At 47.7% G+C, this 24,622-nt stretch overlaps 2 protein-coding genes across 2 annotated transcripts in view; both read left to right on the plus strand.

Annotated features, from left to right (window-relative positions):
- LOC143986898 (uncharacterized) overlaps positions 1-24,622 on the plus strand; it is a 1,277,526-nt gene that overhangs the window by 144,392 nt on the left and 1,108,512 nt on the right. The window lies entirely within an intron of this gene.
- LOC143989929 (uncharacterized) overlaps positions 19,416-24,622 on the plus strand; it is an 84,374-nt gene continuing 79,167 nt past the window's right edge. The window contains exons 1-5 of the mRNA XM_077490200.1: positions 19,416-19,542; positions 19,659-19,756; positions 19,847-20,071; positions 20,151-20,357; positions 20,481-20,622. Coding sequence (XP_077346326.1) covers positions 19,458-19,542; positions 19,659-19,756; positions 19,847-20,071; positions 20,151-20,357; positions 20,481-20,622 — 757 coding nt within the window. The 5' untranslated portion in view covers positions 19,416-19,457. The remainder of the gene's footprint in view (positions 19,543-19,658; positions 19,757-19,846; positions 20,072-20,150; positions 20,358-20,480; positions 20,623-24,622) is intronic.

Consider the following 24,622-nt stretch of genomic DNA (forward strand, 5'->3'; position numbering starts at 1 on the left):
ATCTTGTTTATGTTTAATAAATGATTTATGTACCTGTTTCTTATATTTTGATCTGTTTGTGTATTGTACCCTTAAAGTCCCAGTTCCTCAATTTTCTGTGTTTTACTACTCTTAGCCCTTGTACACATGGTCGGACATTCCGACAACAAACTCCATCGGATTTTTTCTGATGGATTTTGTCTGAAACTGGTGTTGCATACACACGGTCGGACAAAGTTCAGAACGTTCAGAACATGACGTTCGGTCGTTACGGCGGGACTACGTTCAGGCTAGTAGCCAATAGCTTTGGTCTCGTAATTTGATCTGAGCATGTGTGGCACTTTGTCCAATCGGAATTCTCTACAAACAACCCATCAGGGTTTCCAGCCTCAGTAAAACCAGGGACAGTATGTAAAAATCTGTGTTTTTTTTTTACATCTGTCTCTGAAATGTGCCTTACCGACATCCTTTTGGTCTAAAAATCCAGAGATTATAGCTGCCCCACCTCTCCAGTACCTTCTCAGCCAATACAAACATGTATGTGTATACTGTGTGATTGTATACTGTGTGTGTGTTTGTGTATACTGTGTGGCCCCATAATCTCTGATTGCCTGGGGGCCCCATAATCTCCTATTGCCCGGGGGGCCCATGAGTTGTCAGGCCACCCCTGGAGACATAGGATACCTTCGAACATAAATAATCAAATATTAATAACTAACTGTGATAAGACTACAACTGTTAAAGGAACAAAAGCAATATAAAATACTGCAGGAGTTTTACAACATTTTTCAGAGTAACCCTTTAACTTGCATATTTCTCAGAGGAATGAATCTGCCTGAGAATATTTTTGTTTTTGGAGATTTTCTCCACAAATTCTAAACAGGACAATTTCAAATCGTGATTTCTCAGCAGCCCATACATCATTCATAAGTGAGAAAACTCTTTCCACTGGTGCATTGCTGCCTGGCAAACAGAGGACTAGTGATGGACGAACTTCCGACGGAACGTTTTGCGAACGCGGACCGCGAACGCGGCCGATAGTTCGCGAACCGGAATGTTCACGGCGGGCCCCATTGACTTCAATGGGAGGCAAACTTTGCAAACCTATAGGTCAAATTTGCAGCCACAAAATAATTAATAGCTGTGCAAACATAGTCCCACCACATGGCCAATGACATAACACATGTATGAGGTGAATCTGGGATCGACAACTACAAGCACTCTTTTTTTATATGGGAAATTGTTGTGACAATTCAGAACTGTGGAGCGCATGAAGGCAATGGAGGAGAGGGAAGGTCAGGGACCAGGGTAGGCAAAGAAGAGGGTGCAGGAGATGATCACCAGCAGCATGACATACAGCAATGACACCTGCACCGTGATAGAGTCATCTGACACCAGCACCGTGATAGAGAGCACTGACATCAGCAGCGTGACATAAAGCACTAACACCAGCACCGTGATATAAAGCACTGACAGCAGCAACGTGATAGAGAGCACTGACATCAGCAGCCTGACATAAAGCACTAACACCAGCACCGTGATATACAGCACTGACAGCAGCACCGTGATAGAGAGCACCGACATCAGCAGCGTGACATACAGCAATGACACCTGCACCATGATAGAGTCATCTGACAACAGCAGCGTGATATACATCACTGACACCTGCACCGTAAGCAGCCCCAGGAGGAAGTCAGCATAGCACAGGGATGGTGGGAGCCGCTCATAATGAGCATAGCACAGGGATGGTGGGAGCCCCTCATAATGAGCATAGCACAGGGATGGTGGGAGCCCCTCATAATGAGCATAGCACAGGGATGGTGTGAGCCCCTCATAATAAGCAGCCCCAGGAGGATGTCAGCATAGCACAGGGATGGTGGGAGCCCCTCATAATAAGCAGCCCCAGGAGGATGTCAGCATAGCACAGGGATGGTGGGAGCCCCTCATAATAAGCAGCCCCAGGAGGAAGTCAGCACAGCACAGGGATGGTGGGAGCCCCTCATAATAAGCAGCCCCAGGAGGAAGTCAGCACAGCACAGGGATGGTGGGAGCCCCTCATAATAAGCAGCCCCAGGAGGAAGTCAGCACAGCACAGGGATGGTGGGAGCCCCTCATAATAAGCAGCCCCAAGAGGAAGTCAGCACAGCACAGGGATGGTGGGAGGCTGGGAGCCCCTCATAATAAGCAGCCCCAGGAGGAAGTCAGCACAGCACAGGGATGGTGGGAGCCCCTCATAATGAGCATAGCACAGGGATGGTGGGAGCCCCTCATAATATGCACAGCAGAGGTACAGCCCTAGGAGGATGTCAGCACAGCACAGGGATGGTGGCAGCCCCTCATAATAAGCAGCCCCAGTAGAAATATGACACCGCTCAACCTTTTCAAAGAGGAGGGTATGGGCATATAGTACGGTGTGCTTTTTTTGGACAAGGAAGTGAGCCAAATAAAGAAAGAAGGTCTCTGTGCTCGATTAAAAAAAATGTTAATAGACATATACATGGTCTACTGGTCACATGTGTTGAATTCCTCCGAGATCCATGCCTCATTCATTTTTAGAAATGTGAGGTAGTTAACACTGTCGTGAGCTAGGCGAGTACGCTTATCGGTGACGATCCCCCCTGCTGCACTGAACGTCCTTTCGGACAGGACACTGGAGGAGGGGCAAGCCAACAGTTTGATTGCAAATTGGGCAAGCTCTGGCCAGAGGTCAAGCCTGCCCACCCAGTAGTCCAGGGGTTCATCACTCCTCAGAGCGTCCACATGGGCCGTTAACCCGATGTAGTCGGACACCTGACGGTCTAGGCGTTCCCTGATGCTGGATCCTGATGACACCTGTCGATGGGTCGGCTGAAAGAATGACCTCATATCCGAAGTCACCAACACATCTTCAAACCGGCCTCTTCTTGCAGGCGCTGTTGGATTGGTACCCGCAACTCCTTCTCTGGGAGTGGGAATTGCTCCTCTGCTAGCGCACGCAAAAGCAGAATGCAGCATTCTTCGAAGCAAGGCCTGGAAGTGCTCCATTCTGCCAGCCCTCTGTGACGGCGGTAACATTTCCGCCATTTTGTGTTTGTACCGGGGGTCTAAGTACGTTGCCACCCAGTACTGGTCCTTGACCCTTATGCATTTTATACGGGGGTCCCTATTAAAACACTGGAGCATGAAGGCCCCCATTTGCACTAAACTGGAAGCGGTGTGGTGGCCTGGCTCCTGCTCAGCATCCAGGATAATGTCGTCCTCTTCATTCTCCTCTCCTCATCCACGCACAACAACAGGGATCCCAGAAAGGTTTAAAGCATGCTCTTCTTGCTCCTCCTCATCTGCCCTGGCACCATCCTCCTCTGACTCCTCTTCAGACCCCTGTTGTTCACTTGTCTCAAATAGAGTAGCCCCCCGGGAATTCATCCAGCATTGCGACTTCCTCATCTTCCCGCTCCTGCTCTTCCACAGCTTGATCAATGACACGACGCAATGCACGCTCCATAAAGAAGGCATAAGGTACCATGTCACTGATGGCGCCATGGCTGCGACTGACTAGTTTGGTGATCTCCTCAAATGGCCGCAGAAGTCTGCATGCGTCGCGCATGAGCAGCCACTGGCGTGGTGAAAAAAAACCCAGCTCCCCAGAACCTGTTCTGCCGCAGAGTTCATACAGGTAGACGTTAACTGCACATTTCTGCTGGAGCAGCCTATCAAGCATATAGAAGGTTGAGTTCCATCGCGTCGGGCAATCGCAAATAAGACGTCTGACCGGCAGATTGTGTCGCTGCTGAATGTCAGCAAGGCGGGCCATGGCCGTGTAAGATCTTCTGAAATGGGCCGAGATTTTCCTTGCCTGCCGCAAGATGTCCTGGACCCTAGGGTATTTGACAATGAATCGCTGCACGACCAAGTTTAAGACGTGTGCCATGCATGGCACGTGCGTGATTTTGCCTTGTTTCAATGCGCTAAGCAGATTGGCACCGTTGTCACACACCACTTTACCAACTGTCAAATTGAGCGGTGTTAGCCACTGATCTGCCTGTGAACGCAAGGCTGAAAGGAGTGCCGGGCCAGTGTGGCTCTTGGCTTCCAGGCACAACAGACGCAGCACGGCATGGCAATGTCTCACCTGGCATGTCGAATAGGTTCTGGGGAGCTTGGGCAGCGGAAGAGACGCTAGCAGCGCAAAAGGAGGAGTCAGCCGAGGAGGAGGATGGAGTAGGAGGAGGAGGAGAAGAAGAGTCAGGCCTGCATGCAATCCGTGGCGGTAAAACCAAATCTACACGGGTGCCATGGGTTACATGCTTGAAGGCCGTCAGAAGGTTCACCCAGTGGGCAGTAAAAGTGATATACCTTCCCTGCCCGTGCTCGCTAGACCACGTGTCTGTGGTCAGATGTATCTTGGCACCGACACTGTGTGCCAGAGATACATTCACTTGCAGCTGAACATGGCCATATAGCTCTGGGATGCCCTTCTCTGAGAAATACTTCCTTCCTGGGACCTTCCATTGTGGTGTTCCAATGGCCACAAAATTGCAAAAGGCCTCCGAGTCCACCAGTTTATATGGCAGTAGTTGGCGGGCTATGAGTTCTGACAAGCCAGCCGTCAACCGTTGGGCATCGTCATTTTTTTACGCTCGAACATTAGGCCCACGGAAGCCTGCCTTTTTGCTGAAAAACGTGAGCTTGGCGTGATGGAAGGTGGAGTGGAGGACAATTGTGAGGAGAGAGGAGAAGGAAAAGTAGAAGACGAGGCTGGACGGTGAGAGCCTGGAGTGTGGCTTTGTGTGTTCCGTTGCTCCCACTGGGCTCGCTGATGGCTGCTCATGTGCCTTCTTAAGGCGGTCGTCCCTAGGTGAGTGTTGGGCTTACCGCGACGAATGCGTTGACTGCAAAGATTGCAGATGGCAACGCTATTGTCAGCAGCGGACACGTTAAAAAAAAGCCCACACTGCGGAGCCATGTGCCAGTGTCCTGGGAGCGCCAGATGTGACCGTACATGGTCGATGACTCGCTCCTGATACATTTGCAGTCTGCTTTGTCCCTCCTGTGCAATGTAAGTTATTCCTGCTTCTCCTCCCCATCTGCTGGTCCATATCTCCCTCTGAACTCCCCTCCTCTTCCTCTCTTGTGGGCACCCACGTGACATCACTAGACACGTCATCATCGACGTCACCTTCCCCACCGCTATAAGTAGAGATCTCGGAGTAGGCAGCAACACCGGGGACCAACCTCCTCCTTGGGCTGATCTGGGTACTGTCGTCAGACTGCTGAGTAGTGGTTGTTGCTGCCTCCTCTTCCAGATCCAATACCAAGAGTGGCTGCGCATCAGAAATGTCTTCTTGATATGGATCGGAAAATAATTCCTGTGACTCAAGCGGAAGGTATGTGGTGGTGGTGGTGTTGTTGGTGGTAGTGTCTTTGGGGGTGCACATAGCAGAGAGTGAAGAAGAGGGTGCAGAAGAGTAATGCCCCGTACACACGAGAGGGATTAAGTCTGACAGACCTCCAAAGGAGTTCCGCCGGAGTTCCGCCGGAGTTCCGCCGGAGTTCTGGCGGACTTTTCGACCGAACGGACTTGACCACACACCATCACACCAAACTCCGACGGAGTCGAACGTGATGACGTACGACTGGATTCGACGTAGGAAGTTCCTAGACATTAGCCAATAGCTGCCCTAGCGTCGGTTTTAGTCCGTCGGAGTAGCACACACACGAGCGGATTTTTCAAAGGGGACCGGGTCCGGCGGAGTTCCGTCGGGAAAATTTAAAGCATGCTTCATTTCTAAAGTCCGTCAGACTTTAGCTTCGCTAAAGTCCGTTGCAGCCCACACACGATCGGATAGTCCGCCGGACTCAGTCCGTCGGAGTTTGGATGTCGAAAAGTCCGCTCGTGTGTACGGGGCATAAGGTTGAGCGAGCCACTCAACCAAGTCTGGTGCGTCCTTTAAAGTAATTGAACGCACCTTCTGCAATTTCCTACTTTGGCTCAAGCCTGTTGCTCCTGCCCTACCCCTACCACCCCTGCGGAAGGGCCTGCCTCTTCCTCTGCCTATCATTTTTTAAATGACCCTGTGACAAAACTCTCAGTCCCTATGCCGATGAAGGACTGCTGCAGTATAGGGCAGCGGTCAGCAGTAGTGCACCTCAACCCTATGTATTGTGGACCTATACCAGTCCTTATAGAGTAGCAGACTGTACCTCACTCAACCCTATGTACTGTAGCACCCTAGACCTTACCAGTCCTTATAAGGACCTTTGTGGAACAAGTAGGTTGTGAGTGATTAGCAGACTGTACGTCAGTCCCTATACCGATGAAGGACTGCTGCAGTATAGGGCAGCGGTCAGCAGTAGTGCACCTCAACCCTATGTATTGTGGACCTATACCAGTCCTTATAGAATAGCAGACTGTACCTCACTCAACCCTATGTACTATAGCACCCTACACCAGGTTATTACCAGTCCTTATAAAGGACCTTTGTGGAACAAGTAGGTTGTGAATGATTAGCAGACTGCAGCAGAAGGGCAGCAGTCAAGTATAATATTCTTTCTATATTTGGATGAAAGAATATTATACGTGTACAAGCCTATTACCGTACCACTGATACCAGTCCTGAAAAGAACCTTTCTGGACCTAATATAGTAACAGCTACTGATTAAACTGACCCACACTGCCTCACACACTGATTCCTGCCTGTCCCTATATAAACAGACAAAACAGAGGCTACTGGAACAATAACTGGAATTGCACTTTTGTGGACCTGATAGTAACAGCTAATGACTAAACTGACTGTCCCTACAGCAGACACACCGTCATGTCCCTTTCTCTAAACTGACAAAAGACACTCAGGCTGCTGAAACAATCAGTAGCACAGCAAACCTATATACACCTAACACCTATACCAGTCCTGAAAAGAACGTTTGTGTACCAAATAGCTAGCGATTTGGGTCACTGCAATCTCTCCCTGCTCCACACAGCAACCTCTCCCTATAGTGACAGAAGAAAGAATGTAAAATGGCCGCCGGATCGTGTGTATTTATAAGTTAGGGGGAATGTCCAAGTGTCCATGTGCTGTAATGTCTCAATTGGCTGTCCTGTACCCCATGATGGATGTGTCATCATAGGTCAAAGTTCTTTTACACAGTAAAAACACGGAAGTCCGCCGGGCGAACGGCGGCAATAGTCCGCCGATCGGGCGAATCGCGAACAGCCGAAATTCGCTGCAAAACGACCGCCGGGCGAACCGTTCGGCCATTACTACAGAGGACTACTTCAGATCATTTTTGAAGGTTAACATGGGGTACCTCCACTCTTGTGAAATGGTTCATAACTGCATCCCACTTGCTGGCTACAGACACTTCTGTTGCTGATGTATTCCATTCAGGTATTTTCTCTTTTAGGAATGCATTAAGAAAAGTCACTTCGTCAAACAAAGCATCTTCATCTATGGTTACATTCGGGCATTTTGTGTTCAAAAGTTCAACGGTCTTCTCAATATCAGACCTTACAGGCACTCTTTTCAGAAGCAAGCATTGAAGGTCTTCAAGGTCATCTATATGCTTTCCCCATGCATGTAAATATTGGACCGAGGCATCAAAAAAGAGCCAGCAACTTTAAAGTAGGAAGCTTGTGTTATAACCCTAGCTTTTTCTAGCTCCTTGTTTTTTTTTTTTAACCATCACTGGCACAAAGCCTTCCTCATGTCTAGCAGACAGCTTAGTTTTAAGGGTGTTGAGGATCTCAGCTGATTCCATGGCACAGCGATCTTGCCCCTCCAGGGATTTTATTGTGTCATGGAAAAGTGACATACTAGCCCTTGTACACACGGTCGGACATTCCGACGGAAAACGTCCGATTGGACCGTGTTGTCGGATAATCTGACCATCTGTGGGCTCCATCGGACTTTTTCCGTCGGAATGTCCGACCAACAAAGTTTGAGAGCTGGATATAAAAATTTGTCCGATCGTTTGTAGAGAATTCCGATCAGACAAAATGCCACGCATGCTCATGCTCAGATCAAATTCCTAGACCAAAGCTATTGGCTACTAGCCTGAACGAAGTCCCGTCGTAACTAAATAACGTCATCACGTTACGAACGATTGGACAACTTTGTCCGACCGCGTGTATGCAACACAAGTTTCAGACAAAATCCGTCGGACAAAATCCGACGGATTTTGTTGTCGGAATGTCCGACCGTGTGTACAAGGGCTTACTGTGGACGTAAGCGAGCCACAGTTCAGTTGTTGGGTCTTCAAATATTTTCCTAAGGACAACTGGACACTTTTCTTCAGACAAAAAAAATGACTTCAGTGGCTCATAGAGCATAAGGCCGCGTACACACGCGGGGACTGTTCGCCCAACTTTGTCCGCTGAACAGTGTTTCGGCGGACAGTCCGCTCGTGTGTGGGCTTTCAGCGGACAGTTTCAGCGAACAGTCTGCTGAACAAAGTTTTTCGGAATTTCCGAAAAACTGTCCGCTGAAACTTGGTTTGAGCGGACAGTCCGCCCGTGTGTAGGCTTGTTCGTCAAACTAAGTTCCGCGCATGCTCAGAAAGGATTTACACGCCGAAAGTTGTAATGCAGTGTATAGGACGTCGTATTTTTCGTCCCGTCGTACGTGCCGTTCACGTCATCGCGCACGGTTTCAGCGGACTGTTCGTTCGTCGTGTGTGGGCAAGTCCGTCCATGCTAATTTTGAGCGGACTGTCCGCTCAAACTGTTTGACGAACAAAGTTGAGCGAACAGTCCCCGCGTGTGTACGCGGCCTAAGAATTCTTTCTAAAGCAGGTAACATTGAGAGCTACCTGACATTGCTGTGCCCAAGGGTGTTTTGATATTCTTGCCCCACAAACTCACAAAAAACTCTTCAGTCTTTCAACACGAACAGTAAATATATGAAAATATCCAAAAAATCTTGTTAAGAATATATTCCACACCCACTGGGATTGTATCTGGGCCAGTTCGGGCACAATTGTGCACAATATGAGCTGGACATCCAAGACCTATAACTTCTCGCTGGAGGGCTCTTCTAACTTTAGTGTGCACATTTTCTCTCCCTTGCCTTCATAGTCCACTAAAGTTTGTATTTGTATTGTCGGCAGAGAAGGCCACAACTTTTATTTTCCAGGTAGAATTTTTGTATAATTTTTATCACCTCCTCTGAAATAAGTTCAGCTGTTTCAGCTTTCAGTTAAACAAAATCAAGAAGATTTGTCTCCACAGAGGTGCTTTCCTCTTGTACTTTGAAGTAGCAAACCATAATAGGCAGCAACTTGACATGTCCATGGCTTGAAGCATCTACCGAAAGTGCTACAAAATTAACATGCTCATGGTCATGTTTGAGCTCATCTGTTGACCGAGGAGCAAATACATTTGTCACAATTGCATCACACTTTGTCCGTGCACAACACAATTTAGGATTGAAGAACTTTCTATTTAATCCTGAAGTGCAGTCCATTGATCTGAAACTATGATTATGGGCAATGGTGGGATATGAAAAAACTCCCTCTTGTAAAGCAAGGTCATAATCACTCTGTGAGGGTTCAACTTTTCGGAAAAATTATGTCACAGAGGTCGAACCTGCACGAGCAGTTAGAGCAGCTTTGTGTTTGCTTGTGGCTTCGTGCTCTTTAAATGATGTCCTACCTCCCCTTGAAATAGTAAACACAGAATGACATATTGTGCATAAAACAGAAGATCCCTTTCCAGCACTTTTCAGAAGAGGATACTCTTTTTGGAGTGCATCATTAAAAAAAGCACTTTCTTTTGCTGTGCATTGCCATGACACTACTGCAATCACTACACTGCCAAACTGCTATGAGTAAGCGCTAAATTTAGCGCGAAACACGTCAGCATTTTTTCTTGTTCTATGCCCTCGTTTTCTGCTGTGGTTCATGTGATGTAGTGTTTTTTATTTGAACAATAAAGGCATCAACTATTCCAGATTCGATCCGGAGTTCGGCTGTCCAGAGATTTTTTCTTCCTCTATCCACTGCCAAACTGGTACAGAATCTGTAGAGAGATGAGCATGTCTTACTTAAAGGAACACTACCACTAACAGATAAGCTGTAACTAGATTACTTACACATTACATAAAAAAAAAACCCCTTATAAAACACATAGAACAATTTTGTTTGTTTTTTTCTCATGCATTACATAGTTACATAGTAGGTGAGGTTGAAAAAAGACACAAGTTTATCAGGCCCAAACTATGTGTGTGATTATATGTCAGTATTACATTGTATATCCCTGTATGTTGTGGTCGTTCAGGTGATTATCTAATAGTTTCTTGAAACTATCAATGCTCCCCACTGAGACCACCGCCTGTGGAAGGGAATTCCACATCCTTGCCGCTCTTATGCCCCGTACACACGAGAGGACTTATGTCCGACAGACCTCCAAAGGAGTTCCGCCGGAGTTCCGACGGAGTTCCGACGGAGTTCTGGCGGACTTTTCGACCGAACGGACTTGGACACACACCATCACACCAAACTCCGACGGAGTCGAACGTGATGACGTACGACTGGATTCGAATAAGGAAGTTCATAGCCAGTAGCCAATAGCTGCCCTAGCGTCGGTTTTAGTCCGTCGGAGTAGCATACACACTAGCGGATTTTTCGAAGGGGACCGGGTCCGGCGGAGTTCCGTCGGGAAAATTTGAAGCATGCTTCATTTCTAAAGTCCGTCAGACTTTAGCAAAGCTAAAGTCCGTTGCAGCCCACACACGATCGAATAGTCTGACGGACTCAGTCCGTCGGACTTTGGATGTCGAAAAGTCCGCTCGTGTGTACGGGGCTTTAGAGTAAAGAACCCTCTACGTAGTTTAAGGTTAAACCTCTGTTCTTCTCATTTTAATGAGTGGCCACGAATCTTGTTAAACTCCCTTGCGCAAAAAAGTTTTCTCCCTATTGTGGGGTCACCAGTACGGTATTTGTATATTGAAATCATGTCCCCTCTCAAGCGTCTCTTCTCCAGAGAGAATAAGTTCAGTGCTCACAACCTTTCCTCATAACTAATATCCTCCAGACACTTTATTAGCTTTGTTGCCCTTCTTTGTAGTCGCTCCATTTCCAGCACATCCTTCCTGAGGACTGGCGCCCAGAACTGGACAGCATACTCCAGGTGCGGCCGGACCAGAGTCTTGTAGAGCGGGAGAATTATCGTTTTATCTCTGGAGTTGATCCCCTTTTTAATGCCAATATTCTGTTTGCTTTGTTAGCAGCAGCCTTGGCATTGCATGTCATTACTGAGCCTATCATCTACTAGGACCCCCAGGTCCTTTTCCATCTTAGATTCCCCCAGAGGTTCTCCCCCCAGTGTATAGATTGTATTCATATTTTTGCCACCCAAATGCATTATTTTACCTGTGTCTCTACATTGAACCTCATTTGCCATGTAGTTGCCCAACCAATTAATTTGTTCAGGTCTTTTTGCAAGGTTTCCACATCCTGCGGAGAAGTTATTGTCCTGCTTAGCTTAGTATCGTCCGCAAATACAGAGATTGAACTGTTTACCCCATCCTCCAGGTCGTTTATGAACAAATTAAATAGGATTGGTCCCAGCACAGAACCCTGCCGGACCCCACTACCCACCCCTGCCCAGTCTGAGTACTCCCCATTTATCACCACCCTCTGAACTCGCCCTTGTAGCCAGTTTTCAATCCATGTACTCACCCTATGGTCCATGCCAACGGATCTTATTTTGTACAGTAAACGTTTATGGAGAACTGTGTGAAATGCTTTTGCAAAATCCAGATACACCACGTCAACGGGCCTTCCTTTATCTAGCTGGCAACTCACCTCCTCATAGAAGGTTAATAGATTGGTTTGGCAAGAACAAGTCTCCATGAATCCATGCTGATTACTGCTAATGATACCGTTCTCATTACTAAAATCTTGTATATAGTCCCTTATCATCCCCTCCAAGAGTTTACATACTATTGATGTTAGGCTAACTGGTCTGTAATTCCCAGGGGTGTATTTTGGGCCCTTTTTAAATATTGGTGCTACATTGGCTTTTCTCCAATCAGCTGGTACCATTCCAGTCAGTAGACTGTCAGTAAAAATTAGGAACAGTGGTCTGGCAATTACTTAACCGAGTTCCCTAAGTACCCGTGGGTGCAAGCTATCTGGTCCCGGTGATTTATTAGTTCATTCATTTTGATAGTGTAACTTTCATCACCTCCCAGACACATGCAAGTCTATGAGTTGGATTTCTGACTCATTGACTGCATTCTATGCCCAAAGCCCCACAGTGGGGACACTGTGGGGGGCAGTTTACAAGACAAAATCTCACAAAATTGATGCATACAGTGACACATGCAGAGTAAAATATATTATTAACTGCTTGTTGCCCGCCCACTGTCAAATGACGGCAGGGCGGTTCATCTCTTGTTCTGGGCCGCCGTCATACGATGCGGGGGCACGCAGCATGGCTATCGTGGCCGCGCTCTGTTGCTAGAACATGGTGCGACCCTGATCTGTTTAAAGAGCCATGTCAGTGGCTCTTAACCATGTGATCGGCTGTGTCCAATCACAGCCAGTCACATGTAAACACGGAGATGCCGGTAATCGACGCTCTTCGCCTCACACTGACAGAGTGCGAGGAGAGGAGAGACGATCAGCGGCATCTCCTCACAGGGGACAGTGCCCTGATTACAATATATAAATATAGTGTAAAAAATGGAGTGCCCACCAATGCCAGCATACAGTGCCCACCGATGCCAGTGATCAGAGCCCACACTGCCCACAAGTGCCACAAATCAGTGCCCATTAGCCATCCTGGACAGTGCTGGCAATTAGTGCCTCCTATCAGTGCTGCCCATCACTGCTGTCTGCCAATGCCCATCAGTGTCGCCCATCAGTGCCTATCTATACTACCTCTCCATGCCACCTATCTATGCCCACCGGTCCCGCCTATCAGTGCCCGCCACTACCGCCTATCAGTGCCCATCAGTGCCCACCAGTGCCACTTAACAGTTGCACCTAACAGTGCCCATCAGTGCTAATCAGTCCCACATATCAGTGCCACCTATCAGTGCCCATAAGTACGGGATATTAATGCCTCCTCATCAGTGCCGCCTCATCAGTGCCCATAAGGATAAGTGCCACTTCATCAATACCCACCAGCCTATCAGTGCCCATCAGTGCCGCCTCATCAGCGCAGATCAGTGAAGGTGAAAAATTATTTAGTTACAAAATTTGCTGACAGAAAAAAAAGCAAAAAAACGTTTTTTTCCAAAATTTTTGGTCTTTTTTTTGTAAAAAATAAAAAACCCAGCAGTGATTAAATACCACCAAAAGAAAGCTTTATTTGTGTGAAGAAAACGATAAGAAAAATTAGTTTGGGTACAGTGTTGCACGACCGCGCAATTGTCATTCAAATTGCGACAACGCTGAAAGCTGAAAAATGGCCAGGGCAGGAAGGGGGGCGTTTGTGCCCTGTAGCCAAGTGGTTAAATAAATAAATATACACGAGAAAATTAAAATACGTATGAGGTTTAAAAGCACCCCGCTAGCGGCTCAATACCACTGCAAAAACTATGGTAAAGTGCCGCTAAAAATAGCTGTGCTTTACCGCTGACGCCGCCCCCCCCCCCCGCCCCAGTGTGAAAGCAGCCTTACAGCAAATGTAATTTGTGGACTGAGCTCCTGTATGTTTGGATCCATGAACACAGTTTTTTTAGACAATTTTTGATATACACAGCTCTAATTGGACAATAATTGTATGTTTTTTGCACAACTGACTATCACATATATTTGATTTTTTATGATTTTTTTTAAATTAATTAATTTAATTAATTAATAAAAAGATTTTTTTTTTAATTATTCAACTTTTTAAATTAATTAATTGCATATATATATATATATATATATATATATATATATATATATATATATATATATATATATAAAAAGTGCCACATAACATGAGTGCTGCCTGTCAGTGCCCACCAGTGAAGGAGAAAAATGTTATTATGTTAGCTGCTAGCATAGAATCTAACCCACTTGTGGCCATTGACTGCTTCTTGACTACAATTCCCATAGTGTCTTGCTTGCAGGACCTGAGGGAAGGGGAGGAACGCTGTACTCTGTCCTCTCTCCTAAGCTGCCAGGAGCGCAATTGGAGGAGGGAGCAGAGGTAGGAGGAGAGGGGCAGCATGCCGGAGGAAGAGTCATGTCATGTGATAGATTTTTTAGCTGAGGAGGAGTGGCGGCTACAGCTACACTAGCACAGCATAGGCAGACTGGAGCCACTCCAGCTCCTCCTCTACACAGTCTACACAGCTCACTCTTGTGCTATCTCTTCTGGCAACGCCCCCATCCGCCGAGAAATGCCCCGTCCATCGGGAAACTCCCGTGACCGTCAAAACCAGAGACAAAAGCGGGAGCAAATGGGGTCCTGGGATCATAATCGGAAAACGGGGACTGTCCACGGAAAAACGGAGCACAAGGCCGTGTTCACACTATGAGATGTTTTTCGGGGCTGCAGTTGCTCTGACCTCCACAAGGTGGTGATTTCCCTTCTACCCAGACAGGAAGTCTCTATGGAAGACAGGAAGTGATGTCAGGTACAGACAGGAAGTTCCGGGTGAGAGGTGAGTCGGGAGGAAATAGAGAGAAGACGTTGCTGGAAGAGGCAGCAGAGGAGGTAATAAGATCTTATTTTCTATTTACACCCAGTAACCCCCCGTCATGTCCGTCCTCTTCCTCCATAGTCACTGTGATGTCTTTTATCTCCAGCAGATGATGATACACACATATATAGTGTGGAAATGTAGAATAACCCCTTCAGGGGATCAGTTGATGATGAATATATTTGCCTTCCAAATCTGGCCATACATGGTTCAGTTTTATCGTTCATCCAGCGGGATGAGAGGAAAAAACGGAAGTGATTCCCCCATCCCGTGCTCCTTCTTGCTATTCCTCGTCCTGCCTGTTGTTTCCTTGGATTGATTTTCTGTGTAGTGACCCCGGCTTCATCTCTTGGATGCGCTCGTCTGTTGCTTGTCCCGACCTTTATCCTGATTCCTGGATCTCCTCCTCATCTCTCCTCCATATCCTCTTACACAGCTTTTCTCCACACCTGCAGTGATCCTGGGGTGGTGGAAACTTGGCACCAGCACTCAGCAAAATCCATCCCCACCAATAGGAGCTCTGGGGAAAATTGTCTGCTATTTACACTCCGTTCCTCCGCACGTCACCTGATCACATGAGAGCTTACTTTCACACATTCCTGACAGATTTCTGTATGGTAAAGGTCAAAGTTCACTCTTCAGTTTAGGAGAGGAAGGACGCACCCAGGAACAATGATTTGGTTTGTACAGGAGCCTCATATAGAGGACCCCTCAAATCTCCCCATCCAAATGTCCCTCCTTCAAGAGTCTATATGTCCTATGACATCACACTGACCTCACAGCTCCTCCTCCCAATGTCCCTCTATCTGTATTTTTTTCTGATGCTCTTAGGATGTGGGCAGACCCTTGGCATCCTCATTAGCAAAGTAGGACTGTTGGTCCTGCATTGTATGTAAGGATCCCATAGTGTCTGCAACAATATTTAAGCCTGCATAGTGTGGGGGTCCTTTGTGGGTAAATTATACAAGGCCTGAAGTGGGGCTTTAATAAAATGGAGACCTGAATGGAGAGGTGAGGAGGATTCTGGGAATATCATTTGATTTTACTATTTGTGTTCAGATCTAGAGTTTTCCTCCTGTGAAGTCTGGAGATCATATGACATCACATTGCCTCCACCTCCCTCCCTGATAGAATAGAGAAATACAAAGAAGATTCTAGAAGTCCCCAGAGAGATGATGGAGGAGAGGTGAGGAGGATTCTGGGAATTCTGGGACATTATCCAGTAACAGACAAGGGATGTGTCTGGATGGTGACTGTATCATTGTGTGTGTCAGGTTCCTATAAGGCAGCCGTCACTAAATGGCGGCCCGCGGTCCGAGTCCGGACCGAGCGGGGCTTCCGCCCGGACCGCCATGCCGCCTGCGTAGTAAATAACAGCAATCACTGGTTTGCTGGGACCGCGGGTTTCCCTAGCAACCAGTGACGCTGTGCGCATGCGCCCGCCCCCTGCTCCTGGCCGCGTCTCGGAGCTGAAGACACTCACGCAGGCAGTAGGGGGTGTGACGTCACGTGCGCGCCCCGCCCCCCATGCTGCCCGCGGTTCTGAATTCCCGGGTCCTGGCTCTCCGACTCCTTGAGGCAGCTTCAGTTGTGCCCTTCCTCCTGTAGTTGAGGTATGTGGGCACATTAATGATCATGCAGACTGTTAGGTATATTGTAATTTGCACAATGCTGGCCTTTTTTGTAAGGTGCATGCTGATGGATATATTTGTAATTTGCACAATGCTGGGCTTTTTTGTAAGGGGCATGCTGATGGGTATATTTGTAATTTGCACAATGCTGGGCTTTTTTTGTAAGGGGCATGCTGATGGGTATATTTGTAATTTGCACAATGCTGGGATTTTTTTTGTAAGGGGCATGCTGATGGGTATATTTTTTATGTGCACACTGATTTGCATGTTTTGTTAAGGTGCGCCTTAACAAAATATGCCTATCAGTGTGCACTTAAAAATATACCCATCAGCATGCCCCTTACAAAAAAAGCCCAGCATTGTGCAAATTACAAATATACCCATCAGCATGCCCCTTACAAAAAAAGCCCAGCATTGTGCAAATTACAAATATACCCATCAGCATGCCCCTTACAAAAAAAATCCCAGCATTGTGCAAATTAAAAATATACCCATCAGCATGCCCCTTACAAAAAAAGCCCAGCATTGTGCAAATTACAAATATACCCATCAGCATGCCCCTTAAAATAAAATGTGTTCATCAGAGTGCCCTTTAGCATAAAATAAGGGTCACGCTGATGGGCACCTTTTATGTTAAGGGGTACTCTGATGGACAAATTTAATTTTATGGGGCACACTGATGGGTATATTTTTAATGTGCACATCGATGGGCATATTTTGTTAAGGGGCACAACAAAATGTGCCCTACAAAATATGCCCATTGATGTGCACATTAAAAATATACCCACCAGCATGCCCCTTAAAATAAAATTTGTCCATCAGAGTGCCTCCTAACATAATAGGCGCCCATCAATGTGACCCTTATTTCATGTTAAGGGGCATGCTGATGGGCATATTTTATTTTAAGAGCAACACTGATGGGTACATTTTATATTAAAAGGGGCACTTTGGGCAAATTTTAAGTTAAGGGGCACATTTTGTTGTCCATCAGAGTGCCCCTTAATATAAAATGTGCCCATCAGCATGACCCTTATTTTATGTTAAGGGACACCCTGATGTGCACATTTTGTTAAGGGGCACTGTGATGGGGACACCTGATAATGTAAAGGGGCACTGTGATGGGGACACCCGATGTAAAGGGGCACTGTGATGGGGACACCCAATGTAAAGGGGCACTGTGATGGGGACACCCAATGTAAAGGGGGACTGTGATGAGGACACCCGATGTAAAGGGGCACTGTGATGGGGACACCTGATTTAAAGAAGCACTGTGATGGGGACACCTGATGCAAAGGGGCACTATGATGGGGACGACTGATGTAAAGGGGCACTGTGATGGGGCACCTGATGTAAAGGGGCACTGGGATGGGGACACCCGATGTAAAGGGGCACTGGGATGGGGACACCCGATGTAAAGGGGCACTGGGATGGGGACACCCGATGTAAAGGGGCACTGTGATGGGGACACCCGATGTAAAGGGGCACTGTGATGGGGACACCCAATGTAAAGGGGCACTGTGATGGGGACACCCAATGTAAAGGGGGACTGTGATGAGGACACCCGATGTAAAGGGGCACTGTGATGGGGACACCTGATTTAAAGAAACACTGTGATGGGGACATCTGATGTAAAGGGGAACTATGATGGGGACGACTGATGTAAAGGGGCACTGTGATGGGGCACCTGATGTAAAGGGGCACTGGGATGGGAACACCCGATGTAAAGGGGCACTGGGATGGGGACACCCGATGTAAAGGGGCACTGGGATGGGGACACCCGATGTAAAGGGGCACTGGGATGGGGACACCCGATGTAAAAGGGCACTGTGATGGGGACACCCGATGTAAAAGGGCACTGTGATGGGGACACCCGATGTAAAGGGGCACTGTGATGGGGACACCCAATGTAAAGGGGCACTGTGATGGGGACACCCAATGTAAAGGGGGACTGTGATGAGGACACCCGATGTAAAGGGGCACTGTGATGGGGACACCTGATTTAAAGAAACACTGTGATGGGGACATCTGATGTAAAGGGGCACTATGATGGGGACAACTGATGTAAAGGGGCACTGTGATGGGGCACCTGATGTAAAGGGGCACTGGGATGGGAACACCCGATGTAAAGGGGCACTGGGATGGGGACACCCGATGTAAAGGGGCACTGGGATGGGGACACCCGATGTAAAGGGGCACTGGGATGGGGACACCCGATGTAAAAGGGCACTGTGATGGGGACACCCGATGTAAAAGGGCACTGTGATGGGGACACCCGATGTAAAAGGGCACTGTGATGGGGACACCCGATGTAAAGGGGCACTGTGATGGGGACACCCAATGTAAAGGGGGACTGTGATGAGGACACCCGATGTAAAGGGGCACTGTGATGGGGACACCTGATTTAAAGAAACACTGTGATGGGGACATCTGATGTAAAGGGGCACTATGATGGGGACGACTGATGTAAAGGGGCACTGTGATGGGGCACCTGATGTAAAGGGGCACTGGGATGGGAACACCCGATGTAAAGGGGCACTGGGATGGGGACACCCGATGTAAAGGGGCACTGGGATGGGGACACCCGATGTAAAGGGGCACTGGGATGGGGACACCCGATGTAAAAGGGCACTGTGATGGGGACACCCGATGTAAAAGGGCACTGTGATGGGGACACCCGATGTAAAGGGGCACTGTGATGGGGACACCCGATGTAAAGGGGCACTGTGATGGGGACACCCGATGTAAAGGGGCACTGTGATGGGGACACCCAATGTAAAGGGGCACTGTGATGGGGACACCCGATGTAAAGGGGCACTGTGATGGGGACACCCGATGTAAAGGGGCACTGTGATGGAGACACCCGGTGTAAAGGGGCACTGTCATGGAGACACCCGGTGTAAAGGGGCACTGTGATGGGGACACCCGGTGTAAAGGGGCACTGTGATGAGGACACCTGATGTAAAGAGCAAATGTAAAGCTATTCTAGTTCTAACTGTCCACATGTTTAATATTGTAACTGAAACTTGACAATAAATATTGTTGAAATGCTAAGGAAATTGTACATTTCTCATGTTTTTGATAGATATACAGTGACTACAATCTTTCTGAGTCATAGCACAGACTTGAGATTCGGACCTCGGCCCAAAGAAAATTTTGGCGACCGGACCTCCTTGAATTTTAATTCATTACCCCTGCTATAAGGTGTCAGGATGTCACTGTCTATTTCTCCATGGAGGAGTGGGAGTATTTAGAAGGACACAAGGATCTCTACAAGGACGTCATGATGGACAATCAGCCGCCCCTCACATCACCGGGTAAGAGGAGACTTTATTGTAAAGGAGAGAGCAGTACGGAGGCTCCACCTAGATCCCCCATCATCTGATAAACACATAGAAACAATGTATTCAGTCAGTGTGTGTGTTTCCTACAGATGGATCCAGTAATGGGAACCCACCAGAGAGATGTCCCCGTCCTCTGTATTCCCGGGATTCCACACAGGAAGGTCACACCATCCCTCACCATCATCAGGTAGATGAGGAGCAATCACTGATAGTATCATTAGGATCTGTACATTATCTGCATTGTTACCTTTTGATGTCATTTTTATTATATATTCAGAGTGGAAACCTGAGAGAGTCTAAAGTTGAGGTTAAAGAAGAGATAAAAGAGGAGGATGATGATGGGGTGATGGAGGAGTCCGAGTTTCTAAAAGTACACAAAGATCTGTACCAGGACACCATGGTGGAGTCATCCAGCTACAGAAACCCACCAGAGAGATGTCCCCGTCCTCTGTATTCCCGGGATTCCACACAGGAAGGTCACACCATCCCCCACCATCATCAGGTAGATGAGTGACAATTATTGCTAGTTCTGATTTATACACAGCATGTTTGTTACAATTAATGTTTTATTATATATTCAGAGTGGAAACCTCGGGGATTATAATATTATTGTTAAAGAAGAGTATAAAGAGGAGGATGAGGAGTATGGAGTGATGGAGGAGTTTTCAGAAGGACACAAGGATCTGATGGAGCCACCAAATACCAGGAACCCACCAGAGAGATGTCCCCGTCCTCTGTATTCCCAGGATTCCACACAGGAAGATCACACCATCCCCCACTGTTACAAGGTTAGTGGGGCAGAGATAATAAAATACAGGCCCATGGAGACAATATGTGGATTTTCTATGTGATGTCACAATATTAAAACTTATACCTTACAGATGATATTCTCTCTCATTTTCTTGGTTTAGAGTGAAGATCTGAGAGATATAAAAGTTGAATGTAAAGCAGAAGAAGAAGAGAGGTATGTGAGGGATGATCAGCAGTCTATGGAGGAGGATGGAATAACGGGGACATTTATAGAGGAGGACACTCCTACAGAGATCAGCACAGGTGGGTCATTAACACTAAATACATTCCTCCCCCCATACTGCTCACTGATTGGTCCAGAGTAGGGCGGGGGCTGGGTGATATCAGCCTGTAATCCCCTGGTCACTTTCCTGAGCTGTGTTCCCCGTCCTGTATTCCTGGATTTCTCCGATAATCTTCCTTCTCTGTGCTGCCGACACAATTTATGTATCTAGACTGGATTTATGGAGATTCTGGGGATCAGCTGAGAGCAAAATGTTGATTTTTACCATAGATTTTGCTCTACCTAGGCACCTTGGGCATATGCTTTGGGTTTTCTACCTCATGCCCGGGTCTAGGAAGATCTCTGACAGAACAATCCCCCCAGGATTACTTGCACTGTCTGCTGGCTGTGCCGGGTGGAGGGATATGTCTGTATAGTCTCAGACCCAAGTCACTGAGTGCAGTCTCAGGAGATGGGAGGCAGCGGTGTGGGACCTCTGCAACTTGTCTCATGTAATCATTTCATCTTCCACTGATTACTGAATACCAATATTATGAGTCCTGACCCTTACACTGTATACTTTATATTGTACATTACATACTCCTGACCCCTGAACTATATACTTTATGTTGTACATTACAAACTCCTGACCCCTGCACTATATCTTTCAGCGCTCTCACACTTTCGAATGACAATAACTCAGTCATGCAACACTGTACCCATATGACATTTTTGTCTTTTTTCCCCACACAAATAGAGCTTTCTTCTTTTGGTGGTATTTAACCACTTACAGACCAGAAGATTTCCCCCTTAAAGAGGAAGTAAACCCTGATGAGTTTACTTCCTCTTTCATTCCCTGCAAAGGCAAAGCATAATGGACTACTATGCATCGCATAGTAGCCCATTATGTGTCACTTACCTGACACAGGAGCCAGCGAAGTCGCCGCTGTCCCCTGTAGTCCGCCGCATCCATCTTGTTGGTGGGGTCTCGCAGCTTCGCAGCTGTCATTCGGCGAAGCCGCGATGACGTCACTCCCGCGCATGCGCACGGGAGCCAACACGCGCGGCAGCTCCATTCTTGGAAATGCCGCGCTCAGTGCGCCTGCGAGCCGCTGTCTACGGCGCATGCGCCGTAGACAGCGGTGCCCGTTTTCGGGCAAATATCTCCTAAACCATATAGGTTTAGGAGATATTGCTTGGACCTACAGGTAAGCCTTAATCTAGGCTTACCTGTAGGTCAAAGTGGTTTGTAAGGGTTTACAACCACTTTAATGACAAGGCCATTTTTTGCGATATGGCACTGCGTCGATTTAACTGATGATTGCGCGGTTGTGCGACACTGTACCCAAATAAAATCGATGTTCTTTTTTTCCCCCACAAATAGAGCTTTCTTTTGATGGTATTTGATCACCTCTTCCGTTTTTTATTTGTTTGCTATAAACAAAAAAAATTCTGACAATTTAAAAAAAAAAACAATATTTTTTAAATTTTTGCTATAATAAATATCCCCAAAAAATTAAAATAGAACAAATTTCTTCATCAGTTTAGGCCGATTTGTATTCTACATATTTTTAGTAAAACAAAAATCGCAATAGGCATATATTGATTGGTTTGCGCAAAAGTTATAGTGTCTACAAAATAGGGGATAGATTTATGGCATTTTTATTTTTTTAACTAATAATGGCGGTGACCTGCGCTTTTTAGTGGGACTGCGACATTGCGGTGGACAGATCGGACACTTTTGACACCTCCTTGGGACCATTGAAATTTATACAGTGATCATTGCTATATAAATCTACTGATTACTGTTTAAATGACACTGGTAGGGAAGGGGTTAACTCTAGGGGGCGATCAAGGGGTTAAATGTGTTCCCTGGGAGGTGTTTCTAACTGTGGGGGGAGAGGGCAATGACTGGTAGTACAGAGAGATCGCTGTTCCTAATCACTAGGAACAATAGCCACACGCATCTATTGCCCCGCCAATTGGCGGGAATGAGCCGACCTGCCACAGTATTATGATGGTGGCTGGTGGTTAACCACCTCCCGCCCGCCCTATAGCCGAATGACGGCCGTAGAGCAGGCGGGTTCGTCCAGGCGGTCGTGCCTGGACGTCCTTTTGTTTACTTCCGCAATGCGCGCCGCCGGGGGCACGCATCGCGGAAGTTTTGTATTCGCCGTGTCTCCCGGAGACAGGCAAATACAGATCGCCGTGAATGGCCAATCAAACATATGAGATCATCTCCCATTGCCATGTCTCTCTCTCCTCACACAGAGACAGCGTGTGAGGAGAGAGAGGATCTGTGAGTGTTATACTGTGTATTCAATACTGTGACTAACATCTGTCAGCCTCGGTGCCAGTGCCATCTGCCAGTAGTGCCATCTGCCAGTGCCGCCAGTGCCACCTGCCAGTGCCGCCTGCCAGTGCCAGTGCTACCTGCCAGCGCCAGTGCCACCTGCCAGCCCCAGTGCCATCAGCCCCAGTGCCACCTGCCAGCGCCACCTGCCAGCCCCAGTGCCGTCAGCCCCAGTGCCATCAGCCCCAGTGCTGCCAGTGCCACCTGCCAGTGCCATCTGCCAGTGCCATCCGTCAGCCCCAGTGCCGTCAGCGCCAGTGCCACCTGCCAGTGCCACCTGCCAGTACCAGCACCAGTGCCATCTGCCAGCCGCAGTGCCATCTGCCAGCCCCATTTGCCAGAGCAATTAGCTAGAGCAAATAGCCAGTGCCATCTGCCAGTGCCAGCCCCGGGGGCCATCTGTCAGCCACATCTGTCAGCCACATCTGTCAGCCACATCTGTCAGCCACATCTGTCAGCCACATCTGTCAGCCACATCTGTCAGCCACATCTGTCAGCCACATCTGCCAGCCACATCTGTCAGTCCCATCTGTCAGCCCCATCTGCCTCCAGTGCCACGTGTTGTCAGTGCCACGTGTCGTCAGTGCCACCTGCCACGTCAGTGTCACCTGTGATCAGTGCTGTCAGTGTCACCTGCCACATCAGCGTCATCTGTCAGTGTCATCTGCCAGATCAGCGTCACCTGTCAGTGTCATCTGCCAGATCAGCGTCACCTGTCAGTGCCTTTTTGTGATCAATAAAAATGTCACAAAGATTGTATTCACCTGAGGAGGCATATGATATTCTTGCAGCCGACGAGAGCAACGGGGAGGTTTCCGCTTCTGATTCCTCCTCATATTCAGATTGTGACTCTGACGTGGACTACGAGCCTGTCCTCAGCAGCGGTACCATGACAGCCTCAGAGGAGGAAGATGATAGTCCGCCCGTCAGACGAAGGCGCACTGGTGAGGAGGCGGTACCATCCACCGGCAACCCAGTGCCATCCACCGGCACCACAGTACCTCGGCAAAGGCCACGTACCAGTGGGGTGTCAACTCGGCCCCAAAGGGTTAGGTCCCATGCCAGCCTTCCCTATTCCCTCCAGAACCCCTTGTGTCTTCCTCCTAACTCAGGAGAAGCCAACGTTCCCCCTTTCACTGCCAACCCAGGAGTCCAGGTGGACACACACAATTTTTCCCTGATGGACTTTTTCCACCTAATTTTTACAGAGGACTTGCTTGAATCCATTGTGGTCCAGTCCAACCTATATGCCCAACAATTTATTGAAAGCAACCCAACGTCCTCTTATGCCCGTCCCTACAAGTGGAGAGCCCTAACAGTGGAGGAGTTTAAAAAAATTTTGGGCCTCACATTTTGTATGGGACTAAACAATAAAAATGAAATATGTGCATATTGGTCATCCCGCCCCATCTATCACATGCCCATCTTTTCCTCAATAATGTCCCGGACCAGATATCTAACGATAATGAGATTCCTACACTTTAACGACAATACCAAGTGCCTTCCTCGGAATGACCCAAATTTTGATAAACTTTACAAAATTCGGCCGCTAATAAATTATTTTTCTCAGATTTTCCCCCAGTTGTTTACCCCAGACCAACACATATGTGTGGATGAGTCCCTGATAAAATTTTCTGCCAGGCTGGGCCTAAAGCAATTTATTCCCTCCAATAGGGCCCGCTATGGAG

The sequence above is a fragment of the Lithobates pipiens genome, unplaced genomic scaffold, assembly GCF_037356315.1.
Source record: "Lithobates pipiens isolate NorthernLeopardFrog02 unplaced genomic scaffold, aLitPip1_a1.2 Scaffold_18, whole genome shotgun sequence".
Taxonomy (NCBI): Eukaryota; Metazoa; Chordata; class Amphibia; order Anura; family Ranidae; genus Lithobates; species Lithobates pipiens.